Source organism: Ammospiza nelsoni, chromosome 32, assembly GCF_027579445.1.
Source record: "Ammospiza nelsoni isolate bAmmNel1 chromosome 32, bAmmNel1.pri, whole genome shotgun sequence".
Classification (NCBI taxonomy): domain Eukaryota; kingdom Metazoa; phylum Chordata; class Aves; order Passeriformes; family Passerellidae; genus Ammospiza; species Ammospiza nelsoni.
Window position 1 is genome coordinate 2,301,749 of NC_080664.1, and position 18,310 is coordinate 2,320,058.

An 18,310-nucleotide genomic window follows, 5' to 3' on the forward strand; every position below is an offset into this window, starting at 1 on the left:
CCCCATGAGCCCCCAAACCAGCCCCCCCCCCAAACCGGACATGGGGGCAGAGGGGCAGGAAGGGGGTGCAGGGAGGTGACCCCAATTTAACCCCCCGGGGGGGGGGGGGGGCACCGCTGATCGCACCCCTTTTTTAAGGGGGGGCAGTGTCAGCCCCCCCTCGAGCCAGCGCCCCCCTTCACCCCAAAGGCCCCCCCAGGAGCTGAGGGCCCCCCCGAATCCCAGGGCCTCCGAGAGGACTCCCCAAATTTGAGGGGCTCGCGGTGGCTCTGAGGGAGCCCCCCCAGCTTGGGACCAGCCCTCCCCACCCCCTAAATCGGGGAAGGGTCCCCAAAACCCCTGGGGGAGAACTGGAGAGCCCCGAGGGCTCCGTGCGCTGCGGGACTGCAGCGCCTCCCCAGCTCCTTCGTTAATTAGATTCATTAATTAACCCTCTGCTGGCACGAATTACGGACAGGGCGTGTCACCCCCCGGCCCGCGGATGGAACTGGGGGGGGGGGGGGGGGGGGGGGGGGGGCCACCCCGGGCACCGAGGGGTTAATGATTAACGGGGGGGGGAGGGGATGGGGACCCTCCAGGGCGGCTCCGAGGCCCCCAAAACGGCTCTGAGCCCCCCAAAACATGGCCCGTGCCCCCAAAATCTCCACCGCCACCCGCCCAAACAGCCCAGGGCACCCCTTCGACACCCCCAAACCAACTGGGGGGGGGGCCGGACCCCCAAACGAGGCCGTTCCCCCCCCCCCCCCCCGCTGCTCCAGAATGGGGGACAGGGGGCAGCGAGGGGTTTTGGGGTGCGGTGGCGCCCCGAGAGAAAAGGGCCCCACAAAGCCCCCCTAGAGGGGCACGGGCACCCCAAAACAGACCCTGGTACCCCTGGATGAGCCCAGGAAGGGACCCAGGCACCCCAAAATGGATTCTGATGTCCCAGAGGGGGTCCTGGCACCCCAAAACAAGCCATGGCATTCCAAAACAGAGGCAGGCACCCCAAAACGAGCTCTGAGGGCCCAGGGTGGGTACTTGTACCCCCAAACTGACCCAAGTACCCTGGAAATGGTTCTGGCACCCCAGAGGGAATCCGGGAACCCCAAAACAGACCCCGGCACCCTGAGATGGGCCCTGGCACCCCCTGAGGGAAATGGCCTCCCCCAAAAAAGCCCTGGCACTCCGAGGTAGATCCTGGAATCCCAGAAGGAACCATGGCCCCCCAAAACTGGGATGGGTCCTGGTATGCCAAAACGCTCCTAGGCAGCCCGGGATGGGCACAGACACCCTAAAACTGCTCTGGGCGTCCAAGAAAGGACCCAGGCACCCCAAAACAGGGATTGCTATCCCAAAACAAGTCCTGGCACCCCTGGAAGGGTCCTGATGCCCCAGGAGGGACCCCCAAACAGATATTGACAGCCCACGATGGGTCCTGGCACCCCAAAACACAGCCAGACATCCAAAAAGGGACCTGGGCACGTTGGCACGGTCACAGACACCCCAGGAGGGACCCAGGTGCCCCAGGATGAGTCCTGGTACCCCAAAACAAACCCGGGCACCCACAGATGGGTTCTGGCACCCCAACACAGACCCGGGCACCCCAAGATAGATCCCGGCACCTGGGAGAGATCCAGGCAACTCCAAATAGGTATTGGCACCTTGGGATGGGTCCTGGCACCCCAAAACTGGTCCTGGCACCCCAGGAAGGGAGCCGGGCACCCCAAGATTGGTCCTGGCAGCCACAGATGGGTCCTGGCACTCTAAAACAGATTCTAGGACCCCCAAACAGACCCAGAGACCTCAAAAGTGATCTGGCAACACCAAGACTTGTCCCAGTCCCCCAAGAAAGTCTTGGGAACCCCAAAACAACACCAGGCACCCCGAGATATGGATCCCACCACACTCAGATTGATCTAAGCCCCCCAATATCGTCCTGGCACCCCAAAACGCCCCAGGCAGCCTGGGATGAGCCCTGCCCCACACCCCGCCCCCCTCAGTTATCAACACTCCCGAATTTCCCAGGTTTTATTCCAGCAGCAAGCAGAACAGGGTGGGAGGCCCAGACCCCCCAGTCGCCTCCCCCCGTCCCAGAGGGGACAATGGGGGGGTTGGAGCCCCCCGGGGGAGACTGGCACTGGCACTGGCTCAGGTCGTCAGCAGAGGGTGCCTGGTGTCCTGTGGGGAGCTGGGGACCCCCGGCAAGGGGACCAGCATGGAGCGGGGACACACCAAGGGCGGGGCTCAGCAGGTCAGGACATGGGGGACCCCCACAGGAACGGAGGGACCCCCCCGGGAAGGGAATGGGCTCAGCTGGCCTGGACAAGGGGGATCCCCCACCAAAGATCCCCCCAGGACATGGACAGGACCCCCCAGGAAAGGGGAATCAGGTAGCCTGGACTTGCAGGGACCCCCCCGGGCAGGAAAGAGGGGACCGGGGTGGGGGGCTCAGAATGTCAGGACATGGGGGACCCTCCCCCCACCTCGGAAAAAGGGGTTCAGTTTGGGAGGATATGGGGGAGCACCCTGAGAAGGGGAGGCCCAGGGGTCTCAGCTGGGCTGGACAGGAGGGCCCCCCAGGAAAGGGGGAGGGCTCAGCTGGGCGGGACATGGAGACCCCCCCCTCGGGAAAGGGGGCTCGCTCGGCCAGGACTTAGGGGGACACCCTGGGGGCTCAGGGAACGTGGAGGAGCCCCCTGGGAAAGGGGGGTTCGGTTTGTGTGGGCGTGGGGGACACCCCAGAAAGTGGGGCCCAGGGTGGGCTCGGCAGGTCAGGATTTAGGGTTTGCTCGGGAAAGAGGGGGGCTCAGCTCAGCCGGCCAAGCCAAGGCCTGGGGGGTCCCCAGGAAAGGCGCTTCAGCTTTCCAGGACGTCGGAGGACTCGGACACGAGCTTCCCGTCGCGGGTCTCGATCTTCTTGATGACGATGGCCCTGGATTTGAGGGGGGCCGTGCTCTCGGGGGGCGGGGGCGGCACCGAGTACCCTGAGCTGACCACGGCCCCCCCAAAGGGCCCCCCAAATCCCCCCGCAAAACCTCCCCCGAGTCCACCTGTGAGGAAGAGGGAGCAGCTGTGAGGAGGGGCACGGGGGGGGCACCCAAAATCAGGGGGTTCCAGGGACCCCCCCAAACTCACCCAGGTACCCCGAAGGCTTGGTGTGGATGCTCAGGTTCTGCACAGCAGCCTCCAGCCTAGGGGGTCCCCCAAATAGGATCAGTGATGGGGTGGGGGATAAAGGACATGGCCTGGGGGGAAATCTGGGGGGGGGGGGGAAGGTTGTCCCCCTAAACTTTCCCCTAAAGAGGAGCAGTGATGGGGGGGTTATTTAAGGGACATGGCCAAAGTGTGGGGGGTCTCCCAAACTGAGTGGTTTGGGGGGGGAGAGGAATAAGGGACATGGTCAAGAGGGGGGGATTTGGGATGTTCATGGGATGTGAGACATGGGACATGCAATGTCCGTGGGATATGGGATACCCCAGGGTAAGGGATGTGGGATATGGGGTGTCCATGGGACATGGGATAGCCACAGGATATGGGATGTGGGATATGGGATGTCCATGTAGTATGGGATATGGAACGTGGGATGCCCCTGAAATATGGGATCCTCGCAGGATATGGGACATGGAGCACAGAATGTTCACGGTATCCAGGATGAAGGGTGTGGTAAAGGGGATGCCCATGGGATATGGGATGGAACATCACCAGGTGTGAGATATGGATGCCCAGAGGTTATGGGATGTGGGATGCAGTGGGTTTTGGGATGTGGGATGCCCATGGGATCTGGGATTTGGGACTAGGGCTTCCCACCTGCTCTCCTCGCCCTCCAGCAGCTTCCTGTAGGTCGCAATCTCGATGTCCAGGGCCAGCTTGACGTTCATGAGCTCCTGGTACTCCCGGAGCTGCCGGGCCAGGTCCTGCTTGGCCTGGGCCAGGGCCCCCTCCAGGTCGGTCAGCTTGGCCCTGGCGTCCCTCAGTGCCAGCTCCCCGCGCTCCTCAGCCTCGGCCACGGCCGCCTCCAGCCCAGAGCGCTGCAGAACAGGACGCTGAGCGCAGCATCCCCCCAGACCAGTGTCCCCATCACCCAAAATCCCCAGTATCCCAATGTCCCTCGGCCCCTCAGTGTCTCCATGTCCGAGTATACCCAGTGTCCCATCATTCCATGTCCTGTCATCCTCTGTGCTCCAGTGTCCCTGTGTCCCAGTATTCCTCACCCTCCAGTATCCCTCATATCCCACTATGCCTCACCCCCCTTTTCCCACCAGTATTCCCAGTCCTCAAAATCCCCCACGTCTCCAAGCCATCGCTCTCTCCTCCCGTTTCCCAGATGACATCCCAAGGGATCCTCAGGAATCCAGTGTGGGGGTTCCCAGGGGGTGCTGGGAGATGGGGAGGGGGGGCAGGCCGTATGCTTCCAAATTTCCATCCGAGTTGGACCCCAAACCTGGTTTTTCAGAGCCTCAATCTCTGCCTGGATCCGCTGGATGCGCCGGTTCAGCTCCTGGATCTGGCCGCGGGTCTGGCGCAGGTCGTCCCCCTGCTTCCCAGCTGCTGTCTTCAGCTCTTCGTACTGGAGGCACCAGACAGGGGTGGCAATGTGGGACATCCCCCAAACCCACCAGCGCCCCAAAACTGGTAGGAAAAAGCTGGGATGTGGCCAAACTTGGAGGGATAGTCCAGGGTGGGATGCGGGGATGCGGTAGATCTGGCTGGGTTTGGGGCTGGGATGTTGGAAGGATGGAGATGGGGGGATCCCCCTTTTTCACCAGCACCCAAAAAAACTGGGATGGAAGAGCTGGGATGCATTGGAGGCAGGAGGGATGCCCTGACAGGGATGTGGTAGCTCCAGTTGGAATTTGGGGGGTCCAGCTGGATGTGGAATCGAGATCCTGGGGGAATGGAGATTGAAGGGACCCCTCTTTTCCCCCAGCACCCCAAAATTTGGGATGGAAGAGCTGGGATTTGCCTGTATGAAGAAGGATGTTCCAACCGGGATCTGGGATCTCAGGGGATAGAGATGAGGGGACCCCTCTGCTCCCCAGCACACCAAAACCAGGGTGGAGAGAGCTGGGATGTGGCCACGCCAGGAGGGATGCTCCAGCTGGGATGCCATGGGTCCAGTTTGGAGTCAGGGTCTTGATGAGATGGGGAGGGGGGAGCCTAATTTTTCTAGCAGCACCCCAAAAATTCAGAGGAAAGACCCGGGATGCAGCACTGCTGGGAGGGCTGAGCCAGCTGGGATGTGGTGGCTCTCTTCGGGATGTGGTGGGTCTGGCTGGGCTTCAATCTGGGATCCCAGTGAGATGAGGCCCCCCACTTTCCACCAGCATCCCAAAACGGAGGATGAAAGAGCCCGGGAAGTTCTGGCACTGGGATCTGCACCAGGAATGGAGATGGGGGCCCCTCCCTGCCCCGTGGCTCCCCGGGACTGGGGTGAGCCCACGCCAGGGGGAACACTTCAGGCTGGGATGTGGCAGCTCTGGTTGGGTCTCCAGCCAGAATTTCTCCCACGCAGCAGCTGCTCCCTCCAGGGCAGGGAGGAAGATGAGGAGGATGAGGAGGAGGAAGATGAGGAGGAGGAGAAGGAGGAGGAAGGATTTGGGGCAGGGAGGAGGAGGAAGAGAAAGATGTTTCAGGAAGCAGGAAGGAGGAGGAGGAAGGTGCAGGAAGGAGGAAGAGGAAGGCTCAGGGAGCATGGAGGAGGTGACAAGGAGGAAGAAGGATTGAGGCACAGGGAGGAGGGGGATGAAGGCTTGAGAACTCGGAGTAGGATTGGGGAGCAAGGAAGAGGATGAAGACTTGAGAAGCAGGGAGGAGGAAGGCTCAGGGCAGGGAGGAGAAGTAGGAATAAGGGAGGATGGGGCAGGGAGGAGGATGAAGGCTCAGGGTGTGGAAGAGGAGGAGGAAGTTTTAGGGAGAAAAGAGGAGAGGAGGAGGATTAGTGGTAAGCAAGGAGGAGGAAGAAGGTTTGGGGAACAAGGAAGAGGAGGAGGAAGATGAAGGCTTGGGCAGCGGCAGGGGGTGCTCTCCTGACCTTGACCTGGTAGAGGCCTTCAGCCTCAGCGCGGCTGCGGCCGGCGATGTCCTCATACTGCGCCCGCACGTCCGCCAGGACCCCGGCCATGTCCAGCTGGCGGCTGTTGTCCATGGACACCACCACGGCCGTGTCCGACACCTGCGCCCGCAGCTCCTGCAGCTCCTGCGCACACGGGGGACGCCTTGAGCAGGGGGGCACCCCCCGAACCCCGGCACCCCAAATCCCAGGCAGCCCCAAACCTCTTCATAGAGCTGCCGCAGGAAGTTTATCTCGTCCGTGAGGCTCTCCAGGCGTGATTCCAGCTCCACCTTGGACATGTAGGCTTCATCCACGTCCTGCGGGAACACCCCTGTCACCCCCTGTTCCAGCACCCCCAGGGACCCCCACAGCAACCCCTTGGTCTCAGGCACTCCCCCCATGTCGGGGTCCCCCGTCAGTGTCGGGGCTCCCCCACCTTTTTGAGCAGGACAAACTCGTTCTCTTTCTCTGTGCGGTGGTTGATCTCCTCCTCATACCTGGGCAGGGGGAACAGGGGCACATGGAGAAATGGGCATGGGGGACATGGGGATAGGGGGAACATGGGGATGGGAGTTGGGGGGACATGGGGACAGGGGGAACATGGGGATATGGGAATGGGGGACATGGAGAAATGGGCATGGGGTGACACGGGGACAGGGGATATGGAGACAGTAGGGAGGGGGCATGGTGACAGGGGGGACATGGGTCTATGGGGACATTGGGACAGGGAGGGATATGAGGATGGGTGACATGGGAACATGGGGACACAAGGGGATGGGAGGACATGGGGAGGTAGGGACAGGGGGACCAAGGGACAAGATGACGGGAAAATGTGGGGACATAGAGAGGACTTAGACCGGGGATGTGGGGACATGAGGATTCAGGGAGACCCAGGGACACGGTGGGGGCATCGAGGGCCAGGGGGACACAGGGATGAAGGGACGTGGGGGTGAGGGCACACAGGGTGGGGACACAGGGATATGTGGGGGAACACTCGGGGACACAGATGTGCCCTTGAATTCCTCCAGGAGGCTGCAGGCGTGGCCTGGGCGGCATCAGCAGGCACAGGGTGGCGTTGGGGGGCTACAAGGTGGCGTTGGGAGGCTGTGGGGGGGTCTGGGGAGACAGGGGGTACCCAGGAGATTTAGGGGACATTTGGGGACACTGACTTGGCCTTGAACTCCTCGACCAGCCCGCGGACGTGGCCGAGCTCTGCGCGCAGCCGCTGCCGCTCCTGCCCCAGCGCCTCCAGCTGCCGCCGCAGGGTCCCCGCGTAGCCCTCGAGGAGCCCCCCCAGGCTGCTGCGGGGAGGGGGCTGCGCCCGCAGGAGCCCCCACTTGGTCTCCAGGAGTTTGTTCTGCTGCTCCAGGAACCGCACCTGCGGACAGGGAACAGCACCCCAAAACCAGCCAAAATCACCCCAAAATCACATCTGGGGGAAAGCAGGATCGGGGCCACTCCCATACCTCAAAATCACCCCGAAGCCACCTCCACCCCCAAATCACACCTGGAGGAAAGGGGCTCAGGGGCAATCCCACTCCCCAGAATCACCTCACAATCAGTCCACACCCCAAAATTACCCCAAAATCACCCCTGCACCCCAAAATCCCACTTGGGTGAAAACAGGATCTGGGGCACTCCCATACCTCAAAATCACCCCAAAAACACCTCCACTCCCAATTCATACCTGGGGGGAAAGGGGGAAAAGGGAATCAGAACCCCAGAATTACCCCCACATCAGCCCCGGGGGAATGGGTTGGGCTGGAGGGGGGCATGGAGCGTAAGGGGGGGCAGGGGGAAGATTTGGGGTCCTGGGGCAAGCTGAGTGTCCTTGGGTAACTCAGGAGGGTTCAGGGCGTCCCCAAAAGGGGGCATCAATGTCTCTGAGGGTCTCAGAAAGTCCCCAGAGGTGCTCAGGAGGTCCCAGCTGATCCAGAGGGTCCCTGAAGGGCACCCAGAAGGGCTTCTCAGTGTCCCCAGGGGTCTCAGGAGGGCCCCAAAGGTGCTTGGGACGTCCCATCTGAGACTCAGCGGGTCCCAGAGAAGGTCTCAAGTCCCCAAGGGTACAGAAGTCCCCAAAGATGTTCAGGAGGTCCCAAGGTGGTCTCAATGTCCCCAGGTGTCCCAAGATGTCCCAGGTGCCCTAAGAGGTCCCAGAAGCCAGTCCCCAGGGTGGTCCCACCCCTCCTCGGGGTCCCCCCAGCCCCACCTTGTCGATGAAGGCGGCGAATTTATCGTTGAGCGTCTTGATCTGCTCCTTCTCCTCCCGGCGCAGCTCCTGCAGCTCGGGATCCACGGCCACGTCCAGCGGCGCCAGGAGACTCCGATTGATGGTGACGGCCGTGATGCCCCCGCCCGGCACCCACGAGGGTCCCCCGAGCCCCCCGGAGCCGCCCCGGAGCCCCCCGTAAGGGCCGAGAGCCGGCGCCGTGCTCATCCTCAGCGCCGGAGCGGCCGTGAAGGAGCGGGACGAGAAGGAGCGGCCCGGAATGGCCGAGCTGCTCCGCAGCGGCTGCCGGGGGATGGAGACCGACATCTGAGAGGGGAGAGTGCGAACAGAGGCTGGAGAGAGCCTGCCAAGGGCTCGGGAGGTGCGAAAGAGGGGGGTGGCTGGAGAAGACTGGGAGGAGGTTGGAAGTTGGGGAAGGAGATAGGAGGGAGTTTGGAAAGAGGTTGGAAAGTGGGTTGGAGGAGGCTGAGGGGGATGAGGAGGCTGCAGGGAGGATGGAGAAGGTTAGAAGGAGGATGAGGAGATTGGTGCAAGTTTGGAAGAGGGTTGGAGAAGGTCCTCAGCTGAGGAGGACGACTGGAGGAGGCTGAGGACGGCTGGAAGAGGCTGAAGAGGCTCAGGATGATGAGGACGGCTGGAGCAGGTTGGAGACGGCTGAGGAGGACGAGGCCGAAGGCCGCGCTCGGGGCAGGGAGGCTCCGGCGGCCGCCCCGGCAGGACCGGCCGGACGGGTCGGGCCAGGACGGGCCGGGCCGGGCGGAGCGGCCGGGCGGGTTCCGGGCGCCTTCCCGGTTTGGTTCCCGGGTTGGTTCTCGGGTTTACCCCAGAGCCGGGGGAGGAGAAGCGGGGGGAGGGACCGGAGCTTTAACCCCTTCGGGACGTGCGATTGGCGGGATCACCGGGATCCACCGGCATCGGGACGGGAGGGTACGCGGGGGTGGGCTTACCCCAAAATGCGGCCCCTGTGCTCCCCACCCCCCTCTGCGCCCCCTCCCGAAGTAGGAGACCCACTGACACTCCCTAGGGAGTGTCCCCAGCCCTTCCCCACCGTGTCCCCACACCTGAGTCTCCTAATCTGAGTCCCTGACTCCATGGCACCAAGTCCTGTCACTCAGTTTGGGCCCCCGACCCCCAACCCCAGTCCGGATCCCCCCAGTCTCAGCCCCCAACCCCTGACCCAAGCTCATGTCCCCAGCTTGTCCCCCAGTCTGGGTCTCCAGACCGATGTCACCACCCTGTGTCCCCCAGTCTGCATCCCCAGCACCACATCCCCAATCTGTGACCCCAAACTATTACCCCAACCCCTGACCCCAGCCCCTGTCCCCAAATCACAACATGGGACTCCAGTCACATCACTCCAAATCTGTCCCCAGCCCTGTCCCCAGGCCTCACCAGGGCCTGTCCTCAGTGCCAAACTCAGCGGCAAATTAGGGAAAACATCCCCAAAAGGGCATGGGATGGATGGATGGATGGATGGATGGATGGATGGATGGATGGATGGATGTTCAGGTGTGTGCAGGTGGGTCTGACAGGTGCCAGTGTGTGCAGTGGTGTCTCCAGCCCAGACTTGCCCGGCACGAGGGCGGCACACGCTGGGCACTGGGAGGGCGGCACCCACGGGTTTGGGATCCTGCAGCAGGGATCAAGAGGGAGCTAGCTTGCTAACTTCCTTCCCTTCCCTTCCCTTCCCTTCCCTTCCCTTCCCTTCCCTTCCCTTCCCTTCCCTTCCCTTCCCTATCCATCCAGATTCCACCGCGGGAGGTCAATAGGTCTGAGCAGCCCAGCCCCACAGGGAGGGTCTCAAGCCCCCCCCCAGACCTGCGACGGCCGGGAGGGGACACGATCTGCTCCCCCCTCCACCCCCCCAGAGGCTCCCACCACCTCCAGCTCCCTCCCTAAATCCCACCCGTCTTATCAGGAAGGAATTTCCAGAGATAACCCTGGTAGGGTGGGCCCCAGACCCTGCAGGACACTGCCCCAGACCCCCACGATCACCCAAGGAGCAGTGGGGACCCCCTAAGCGCTTGACGGCCCCCTCCCCCCGCCATCAGATGGGGACACTGAGGCACGGAGGGACACGGGGGGATGGGGGACCTTATGGGCATGGGGGGGACTCGGGAGAACACGGGAGGACGCGAGGAGTGGACGCTGGGGGATACCGGGTGACACGGGAGGGACACACCGTGGGGAGGTGCGGGGACACCGGGGGCTCACAGGGACACGGGGGACATTTGGGGACCGGGGGACACAGGGGCGAGCGGGAGGGGGAACACGGCGGGGCGGGGGGACACGGGTGGGACACGTCACCCACGCGGAACTCCCGGAATGTTCCCGATAAGGCCCAGGGTGGGAGCAGCCCCGACACCCCCGCCCCTGCCCCGCGCCCTCCAGGGGCTCCCAGGGGGTCCCCAAAGAGGGACGAGGCCGCTGGACCCCGGGCGGGACCGCCGGGTCTGGCACCTCGGGGACCCCGCGGGGAAAATGGAGAAAAAAGGAGGGAAAGGGGTCAAAAAGGGGGAGATGGGATAGAACAGGATAAAATTGGGCATAAGTGGGGGAAAATTGGGCAGGAACGGGGCAAAACGAAAGGAATGGAAGGGGAAGGATTGGGGCAAAGCAGAGAAAAATGTGGGTGAAAAGGGAAATGGGAGAAAAAGGGGAAGGACAAAATGGGCAGAAACAGCAAAAAAATGGGGGGAAACCAGCAAAACTGGACAGAAATGGGGCAAAATCGGGCAAAAAGGGATAAATGGGACATGAATGGGATAAAACAGGGCAAGATCAGGCAAAAAGGGTTAACGTGGAACAAGAATGGGATAAAATTACAAAATAGGGCAAAAATTAGTAAAGTAGGACGGGAATGGGGTAAGACAGCAAAATGAGGCAAAACAGCAAAATGGGAAGGTTTTGCATAAATGGAGTAAAATGGAGAAAAAGGAATGGAGGAAATGGGGGGAAATGAGAAATGGGCAAAAATGGGAAAAAATGAGATAAAGCAAGCCAGGAATGGCTCAAAAGTTGGCAAAAATTAGTGAATGGGATATGAACAGGGCAAAATAGGACAAAATGGGGAAAACTGAGCAAAACAGGACAGGAATAGGGTAAAAGAGGGGGTCTCAGATCAGGCAGGGGCTGCAGCAGTGCAAAGATCAGTAGGGTGATGTGGGGCTGGCAATGGTGACCCGAAAATGTGTGGGGCTGACCCTGCCCCACATCCCACAGTTCTGGGGCCAAGTCCTATTCCTTCGTCCCCCACCCCACAGTTATGGGGTCGATCCCATCATTCTGAACACACACCACAAGTTCTGGGTCAGACATCCATCCCTCCAAACCTCATCCTAACAGTTCTGGGGCTGATTCCTTTCCCTCTGCCCCCTACCCCACAGTTCTGGGTCATACCCCTTTCCACCCACCCCGCACCCCACAAGTTTTGGGGTTGATTCGCTTTCCCAGTTCTGGGTCAGACTCCCAAACCTCTGCCTCACATCCCACGAGTTTTGGGGCTGATTATTTTCCCTCACACCCCACTGCTCAGGTTTTGGGGCCGGTCCCCGCAGGAACAAAGCCCTGGGCCGGCTCCAGCCGCACCTTCCCTTCCCGGGAGCGAGGCCGTGGGGAGGTGCCGTGGGGCCGCTCCCGGCTATAAATCCCGGCCAGAATTCCCGCCCGGAATTCCATCCGTGCGTCCGTCCGTGCCACTCTCAGGCTCCCGCCGTCGTGCCGCCGACCCCATGAGCTTCTCCCGCCGCACCGTCTATTCCAGCTCCGTCCGCTCCGGCGGCATCGGGACCCTCGGGACCGCCGGGATCGCCCCCGGCCGCCGCTTCGTGCCCCTGGGCAGCGCCGCGAGCGTGTACGCGGGGGCGGGGGGCGCGGGGTCCCGGATCTCCGTCAGCCGCACCCTGAGCAGCGCCGGGGCCGCCTTTGGGGCCGGTTATGGGGCCGGTTATGGGGCCGGCCTGGGGGGCAGCGTCCTCCTGGGGGGCTCCGGGGCCGTGGCCAACGAGAAGGAGGCGATGCAGGACCTCAACGACCGCCTGGCCACGTACCTGGAGCAGGTGCGGAGACTGGAGCGGGAGAACCGGCGCCTGGAGACCCAAATCCGGGAGTTTATGGCCAAAAAGGGACCCAGCGCCCACGACTGGAGCCCCCAGTGGGAGCTGATAGAGGAGCTACGGGACAAGGTGGGGGCGCGGGGGGGGGGGTGCTGTTAAACATTAACTGGGGAGGGGGAGGGAAAGAGCTGAACTTTGTTTCTGTGGGAGGGCATAGGGGGGCTTGGGAGAGGTCTGTAAGTCCCGCGGGTGGGGGGCTCGGGGGGGTTTTTCTCCCCACAGGGGGAGCAAAGGGACGTGACCAAGGCCACCGCGGTGGGGCAGTGTCGAAGGAGCCTCCCCCTCCATTCTCACCCCGATTTTTGGGTAAATTAGACCCCCCCGTCTCCCCAAAGCCCCTCCTGGAGCTTCCTCAAGGTGACCGGCACCCCCCCTCCCCCCTACACACCTGGGCGCCCCCGCCCCGCCCCCACGCTGGGCTATCGCAGCTTTTCCGGGGCGAGGCCCTGCAGGGAAGGGGGGCCGGGGAAGTCATCCTGCCACGGCGACGGTGACACGTGTCCCTGCGTCCTTGCGTCCCTGTGTCCATGTGTGTGTCCCTGTGTCGGCGTGTCCATGTGTCCCACTCACCTGTCCCCCCCATATCCATGTGTTCACCTGTGTCTCCGTGTCTGTGTGTGTCCACCCGTGTCCCCTCATGTTCGTGTGACCTTCCACACGTCCCCCATCCGTGCACCCCCATGTCCACGTGTCTCCCCATGCCCCCCCCGCCATAAGTCCCCATCTCCCCATGTCCCCATGTCCACGTGTCCACCTGTCCCTGCATGTCCCCATATCCGCACCCGTGTGCCCCCATGTCCGTGTGTCCCCTGTATCCACGGGTGTCCTCGTGTCCCCTCCCAGATCCTGGAGAGCACGGTGGAGAATGCACGCACCGTGCTGCAGATTGACAACGCTCGGCTGGCAGCTGACGACTTCCGCGTCAAGTGAGGGCGGGATACTGGGAATACTGGGAGTAATGGGAATACTGGGAGTAATGGGAATACTGGGAGTAATGGGGGTGGGAACATGGCAGGGGTGACATGGGAACGAGGATAGAGTGGGAATGGGGATGAAAATGGGAGTGGGAGTATGATGGAAAAGAGGGTGGAGATGGGGTGGAAATAGGGGTGGGAATGGGGATGGGGTGAAAATGGAGTTGGAAACAAGGTGGGAATGGAGATGGGAATAGGGGTGGGATTGGGTAGGAATGAGGAGGAAGACGAGGGGGGATGGGGGTGAGGATGGGGGTGTGAATGGGGATGAGGATGGGGATGGAGACGAGATGGGGATGAAGACAAGGACAAGGATGGAAACAGTGGGGATGGGAATGGGGATAAGAATGGTGAGGGAGATGGGATGGAGACCAGCATGGAAACAGGAGTGGGAATGGGAATAGGGTGGAAATGGATGGAGATGGGGATGGGGATGGGGACTAGGGGGAGAACAGGTGGCAATGGGAGTGAGGATGAGAATGAGATGGAGACTGAATGGGAATTCGGGTGGGAAGGAGGTGGGTACAGGGATTGGAATGGGGTGGAAATGGGACAGGGATGTGCACAAGGACAAGGGTGGAAATAGGAGTGGGAATGGAGACTGGATGTGGACAGGGACAGGGATGGGCTGAGGATGGAAATCAGGATGAGGACAAGATCAGAGGTGGAAACAGGAATGGGAATGGGGATGGGAATCTGGATGGGGACAGGGAAAAAACAGGGATGGGGACAGCTGTAGGTGAGAGTTGGGATGGGACAGGAATGGTAACATGGATGGAGACAGGGATGGGACAGAACTGGAGATGAGGATGAGAAATAGGATGAGACAGGAATGAGAAAGGGAACAGGGGATGAAAATGGGCATGAAGACAAGGAGAAAGATGAGAATGAGAATGGGCACAGGTACAAAGACAGGATGAGTGGAGGTGGCAGAGGAGATGAGACAGGGATAAGAACATGGATGGAGACAGTGATGGGATGAGGTCAGGTGGGGCTGGAGATGGAAATGAGATGAGGGTGGGACAAGGAGATGGGATGGAATTGAAAATGGAGACGAGGACGAGGATGGGAAGGGAAACTGAGAAGGAAATGAGGATGAGGATGGGGATGGGGATGAGACTGAGGATGAGAATGATGGGAATGGGATGTGGTGGGAATGGTGATGGGGATGAAGATGAGGATGATGGGACAGGGATGGGGAGAAGGATGTGTTGGGGATGGAAACAGGGCTGAGGATGATGGGATTGAACGAGGATGAGGAAAAGGCTGTGTTGGGCTGAGAATGAAAATGGGGCTGATGATGGGGGTGGGGAACAAGGATACATCAGGGACAGAAACAGGGCCAAGGACAAGGACAAAGTAACGAACCAGCACAAGGCTGGCTCGGCTCCGTGTCCCAGCCTGGCCCTCTGTTCCCGTGGCGTGCCCAGGTTCGAGGCAGAGCTGGCCATCCGCCTGTCGGTGGACAGCGACATCGCCGGGCTGCGCAAGGTCCTGGACGACACCAACATGACGCGGTTGCAGCTCGAGGGGGACATCGAGGCCCTGCGCGAGGAGCTGATCCTGCTGCGCAAGGACCACGACCAGGTGGGTCCAGAGGACTTGGGGGGCTCGGGAGGGGCTGTGGGACCCCAAACTGACCCGTGCTGCCTCCAGGAAGTGCAGGACCTGCGGGCGCAGGCCTCGCAGTCGGCGCTGACGGTGGAGGTGGACGCTCCGCAGTCGCAGGATTTAGGGAAGGTCCTGGGAGAGCTGCGGGCTCAGTATGATGCCCTGGCCCAGAAAAATTTGGAAGACCTGGAGAAGCAGTGGGGGCAGCAGGTAAGGAACCCTAAAAAAATGATCTTGGGGGAGCAGTGGATCCAGGACAATGGACTTGGAGGACCTGGAGAAGCAGAGGGGGTGGGAGTTGGAGACCCCAAACCCCCACCAGTCCACATCCGAGGGTCCCCAATGACGCTCCAAAGGGGTGTCCCCAATGGGGGGCCACCGGGGGTCCCAAAAAAGGGGAAACTCCTTTTGGGGAGTGTCCCCAGGCTAATATGGGAGGTCCCCTAAGAAGCCCCACAAAGCCAGGGGGAGGAGGGGTGGCAGACCCAGGGGGGCCCTGGGTGGACACTCGTGACATTTTCAGGGGGAGTCCTGGGGTGAACTGCTCCAGGAGGTTCCTGGTCCAGCCTTGGGGACACTTTTGGGATGGCCTCTGTCCAAGGTGCAAGTTTGGAGCCCCTCCTAGGGCACCCCCACGATGTGAGATCCCCATTAGGGTCCCATGACTAAGTCTGGCTCTTCTTGGGATGGTCTCAGTCCCGCACCTCCCCTCCAGGACTTGGGGTGCCCGTGGTGGGGTGGGACCAAGGCTGCTGCCCCCCAGACCCCCAGGTTGCCCCCAGGCCCCCCCAGACTCCTCCTTTCCCTCCCAGATCACGGAGACCACCCTGGAGGTGACGCAGAGCACGAAGGACCTGGACATGGCACGAGGCACTGTTGGGGCCCTGCGTCGCTCACTGCAAACCCTCGAGATCGACCTTGAGGCCCTGCGCAACCAGGTACCCCAAAATTCCCCAAACTCCCCCAAAAAAACCCACCCCCCCAAATCGCTCAATTCACAGCCTCACATTCCCAACTCCCCCTCCAAAAAACCCAGCTCCCCTTAATCCATGGCTCCAGAGACCCCAAACCCCTCCACCCCCCAACTCATAACTCCAGCCACACCAAGGCCATTTTTGAGGTCTTGATCCCTCCCCCCAACCCCAAACCCTCCAAATACCCCAGAACTCGGGGCTGGAGGTGTCACTGCCTGAGGCTGAGGCTCAGGGCAGGGTGAACCCCCACAAGACTCCCTAATCTTTCCCTGATCCCCCCAGAACACAGGTTTGGGGTCTGCATTGACCAAAGCTCAGGGTGATCCCCCAGGATTTGGGGTGAACCCCTGCAAAACCCCTACATTCCCCTGAATGCGGGTCTGGAGTCACTGGCTGAGCCCAAGGTGACAGATCCTCCAATCCCCCCATTTTAGGGGTTCTGGCTCTCCCAAAACCCCCTAATTCCCCCACGAACACCCCATAACACAGATTTAGAGGCTGCCATGGTCGAGGCTGAGGCTCAGATCAAAGTGAACCCCCCCAAAACCGCATTAACCCCCCAATCCCTGCAGAACATGGGTCTGGAGGCGGCGCTGGCCGAGGCCGAGGCGCGGGCCGGGGCTCACCTGGCGCAGGTGCAGCTCCAGGTGAGCGCGGCCGAGGCAGAGCTGCGGGACGTGCGGGCGCAGCTCCAGCGGCAGAACGAGCAGCACCGGGAGCTGCTCGGCCTCAAGGACCGCCTCGAGGCCGAGATCGCGACGTATCGGCGGCTGCTGGAGGGCGGCGACGATTTCAGGTTAGCAGGGGGCGGGACTGGAGAGGGGATCAGGTGCGGGGGGTTCAGCTTTGGGGAAAGGAATTCAGAAATTCAGATAGTGCCAGGGGGCAAGATCAGATGAGAGGGGAAGTTCAGGTGAGGGGGGAGTCCAGGTCAGGGAAGGTTCAGGTGAGAGGGAAGTTCAGGTAGGAGAGGGTTTGGGAGGGGGAATTTGGTGGAGAGGGAAGGAATCCAGGTATGGGGTGTTAGAAGTTCGGGTGAGGGGGGAATTTGGGGGTATAGTTCAGATATGGGTGCTTTGGGTGAGAAAGGGAAGGAAGGCAGGTACAGGGGGTGGGAGTTCAAATCAGAGGGGAGTTCAGTTACAGGGGGAGAATGTGGAGCAGGCATTCAGGTACAGGAGCTCAGGTGAGGAGGGAATTCAGGTTTTGGGGGAAGGTGAGCCCAGAGAGCTCAGGTGAGGAAGTTTGGGGTGTGAGTTCAGATATAAGGGCTTGGGGGGGAAAATTCAGAGGGATGGAAATTGAGGTGAGGGGGAAATGGAGACAGAGGGGGGAGTCTATGGGCTGGGAAGGGGATGGAAAGGGGATGGAAAGGGATAATTCCAGGAACTGAGTGTCCAGGTGCTGTCTCTGGCATGGGGAGGGGACACCCAGGGCAGATGAGACCCCTGTGATGAGGTATCCAGGTCCCACCAGTTACAAGATTTTGGGGACAGCCAGAGGACAGCAGTGACATCCAGGGGGATGATCCCAGGAGATCACATATCCCAGCTCTGTCCTTCAGGATGGCCTGGGGATGGGGACAACGGTGACATCAGAGAGGATGAATCCCAAGTGTCCCAGTGTCAGGGTCCCAGCAGTTACAAGATTCTGGGAACAGCCAGGGGACAGGGGTGACACCCAGAGGGGACAATCTCCAGGGTGTTGGGACACCCCAGCCCATCCCACTGGACATGCCATCTCCATCACCTGTTGGGTGACACTGAGGGGGGGACATGACCGGCGTGGGGAGGGGACCCCTGGGTGCCCCCACCCCTAACCCCCCATCCCCGCAGCCTGAGGGATGCCCTGGACAAGGAGACCACGGCCACCACGGCAGGGACAGCACCCACCCAGCGCGTGGTCACCGAGACCAGGGAGGTGAAGATCCGCACGTACTGAGGGGGTCACGGGGGATCCCCGGCCCCCAAAACCCGGGGGAGGACCCCGAGCTCCCCCCAGATCCAAATAAAGTGCTGATTCCCATGAATGGGAGATGGGATGTGTTGGTGTGTCCTTCCGGGGGGGGAAACAGGGGTGGGGACATGGGGCTGAGACCTGGAGGAAACTGAGGCACGGGGTGTGTGGAGCTGTCAGAAGAGGGATGGATTCCTGTACGCCCTCCTTGTCACCATCCCGACAACGACCCCCGGTCGCCCATGCCCCCCCGGGGTCCCTGGGGGCATCGACCTCCCAGAACCAGCCCAGAGAACCCCAAAACGTCCCTGTACCCGCCGGCCCCGGGATCAGCCCCGAGCTCCGGGCACCGGGCCTGTTCTGAACCACTCCCGGGGAGACACGGGGGGAGCGGGAGCGGGGGTCCCACTGCGGTAACC

The 18,310-nt window shown here is 61.6% G+C and overlaps 2 protein-coding genes across 2 annotated transcripts; one reads left to right on the plus strand and one right to left on the minus strand.

Moving 5' to 3' along the window:
• Positions 1 to 1,993: 1,993 nt before the first annotated feature.
• KRT8 (keratin 8) lies at positions 1,994 to 9,059 on the minus strand. The gene is made up of 9 exons (XM_059491136.1): positions 8,241 to 9,059; positions 7,201 to 7,409; positions 6,468 to 6,528; positions 6,253 to 6,348; positions 6,011 to 6,175; positions 4,421 to 4,546; positions 3,787 to 4,007; positions 3,115 to 3,170; positions 1,994 to 3,029 (listed from the first exon to the last, which is right to left on the minus strand). Exons 1-9 carry the CDS (start codon positions 8,565 to 8,567, stop codon positions 2,836 to 2,838), a joined length of 1,455 nt encoding a protein of 484 aa, XP_059347119.1. The 5' UTR covers positions 8,568 to 9,059; the 3' UTR covers positions 1,994 to 2,835.
• Positions 9,060 to 11,839: 2,780 nt separating this feature from the next.
• KRT18 (keratin 18) lies at positions 11,840 to 17,969 on the plus strand. The gene is made up of 7 exons (XM_059491137.1): positions 11,840 to 12,445; positions 13,220 to 13,302; positions 14,781 to 14,937; positions 15,007 to 15,171; positions 15,774 to 15,899; positions 16,508 to 16,731; positions 17,771 to 17,969. Exons 1-7 carry the CDS (start codon positions 11,993 to 11,995, stop codon positions 17,874 to 17,876), a joined length of 1,314 nt encoding a protein of 437 aa, XP_059347120.1. The 5' UTR covers positions 11,840 to 11,992; the 3' UTR covers positions 17,877 to 17,969.
• The last annotated feature ends 341 nt before the right edge of the window (positions 17,970 to 18,310 follow it).

What these genes read in the sequence shown, in the direction of transcription:
- KRT18 (XM_059491137.1), top strand. Translation starts at nt 11,993, where the DNA reads ATGAGCTTCTCCCGCCGCACCGTCTATTCCAGCTCCGTCCGCTCCGGC. An exon ending in AGAAGCAGTGGGGGCAGCAG is followed by an intron (nt 15,172 to 15,773) that starts GTAAGGAACCCT and finishes TTTCCCTCCCAG; the next exon opens with ATCACGGAGACCACCCTGGA. An exon ending in TTGAGGCCCTGCGCAACCAG is followed by an intron (nt 15,900 to 16,507) that starts GTACCCCAAAAT and finishes CAATCCCTGCAG; the next exon opens with AACATGGGTCTGGAGGCGGC.
- KRT8 (XM_059491136.1), bottom strand. Translation starts at nt 8,567, where the DNA reads ATGTCGGTCTCCATCCCCCGGCAGCCGCTGCGGAGCAGCTCGGCCATT. An exon ending in TTGAGGCTCTGAAAAACCAG is followed by an intron (nt 4,008 to 4,420) that starts GTTTGGGGTCCA and finishes CCTGTTCTGCAG; the next exon opens with CGCTCTGGGCTGGAGGCGGC. An exon ending in CAAGCCTTCGGGGTACCTGG is followed by an intron (nt 3,030 to 3,114) that starts GTGAGTTTGGGG and finishes TCTTCCTCACAG; the next exon opens with GTGGACTCGGGGGAGGTTTT.